The 1,379-nt window shown below is 36.0% G+C and overlaps 1 protein-coding gene across 3 annotated transcripts in view; it reads right to left on the reverse strand.

The window, feature by feature from the left end:
* The window catches only part of mb (myoglobin), a 1,963-nt gene extending 1,056 nt beyond the window's left edge, over positions 1 to 907 (reverse strand). The window contains exons 1-2 of one of the 3 annotated variants that reach the window (XM_031286039.1): positions 758 to 907; positions 31 to 148 (exon numbers count right to left, since the gene is read on the reverse strand). In XM_031286039.1, the coding sequence (XP_031141899.1) occupies positions 31 to 113 (83 nt within the window). In that variant the 5' untranslated portion in view covers positions 114 to 148; positions 758 to 907. Of the gene's footprint in view, positions 1 to 30; positions 149 to 753 lie in introns of all 3 variants that reach the window. The other 2 variants (XM_031286040.2, XM_031286041.2) reach the window with 2 other exon arrangements.
* Positions 908 to 1,379: the final 472 nt, after the last annotated feature.

A 1,379-nucleotide genomic window follows, 5' to 3' on the forward strand; every position in this document is an offset into this window, starting at 1 on the left:
GAGTAATCTTAACTTGTCAGAGCCACTAACCGGGTCAAAACCAGGCCCCCATTGCCAGTGTAGTCTGCCTCGACTGGACCCCAATACTTCAGCACCATGTCAAAGTCAGCCATGATCTGATGAGATGGAGCAACAGGTTACACAAACACTGATCTGAGGAATAAAAACAAACGAAAAGAAAAGAACAATCAGAGATAAACTAAGTTCCTGGACCACATCAAGTTATACACTTGTTGTTTTCTTGTTTGATTTGATGGCTATCAGCCAAGAGCCACTGTATTCAAGGGCAGGAGGCAGATACATTACCTCAGCTGCCCTCGCTGATGATGTAAAGTAACCTTAGTAGCCCTTCATAATTCATTTGAAGTAAAATTAGACACACTGTTGGTTTTGATGCTCTAAAAGATGTCACATGGTAATAAAAAGCTTTTTTTTCTTCAAGGACAGTTATCTGGATTTTATTTTAATTTGATGACCTTGGCACCTAAAACTGGTTTATTTCTTATAACGTTATGTATAAAAACATTCTCCACCATGATAAATAACAAAGTAGAGTAGCGTATTATTCTGAATTCCTGAGCACCGAACAAGCATTATTACTAAATTCTGCTTTAATTAAACCATTATATATATATATATATATATATATATATATATATATGGTATACGTCTAAATCGTCTAAATCACACATTTTATTAGTAAATATGAATTATTCTAAGATTTATTTATAAAACAATTAAAAAAGACAGTACCTACCTGTAGTAAAATATCTTGTGTGATTGAACCAAATTCTTCTTGGCCTGACTTCACCCCTCCCTCAAAGCTGAACTTTTATACTCCCTCTCTCCATCCTATCACCAGATTATTCCAGCCCTCCCCATTTGTCTACCTCTCTAACCGCACGTCTCTTCAAATGTTCACACACACACCTCTAAACTTAATCTGGAAACTTTTGATTCCGCGTAAACAATGTCTCTGGTGTGTGTGTGTGTGTGTGTGTGTGTGTGTGTGTGTGTGTGTGTGTGTGTGTGTGTGTGTGTGAGAAACTGAAAACTTGAAAAAACGTGAACAGTTTCCTGCACTCTTTCTGTTTACTGTATTTTTGTTTAACAATATTCTAATTCCCTGTCCTGAAACTTTATTTTCTGTTATTGTTCACAGTATGTTATTATTTTACAGTGTTTGTGTATGTAAGTTGATGAACTGTGAACACTTAAAGTTGGGGTAGGCAGTTTTCTGAAAAAAGTCCAAGGTAGGCAGTTTTCTGAAAAAAGTCCAAGTCCAAAGTTACTGTATGAAACTGTGTTTCATACAGTAACCTGTACGAGTACTAGTCATTGACTATGTTTACATGCACATAATATTCAGTTTTTTGTCC

This window comes from Sander lucioperca, chromosome 4 (genome assembly GCF_008315115.2).
Source record: "Sander lucioperca isolate FBNREF2018 chromosome 4, SLUC_FBN_1.2, whole genome shotgun sequence".
Taxonomy (NCBI): domain Eukaryota; kingdom Metazoa; phylum Chordata; class Actinopteri; order Perciformes; family Percidae; genus Sander; species Sander lucioperca.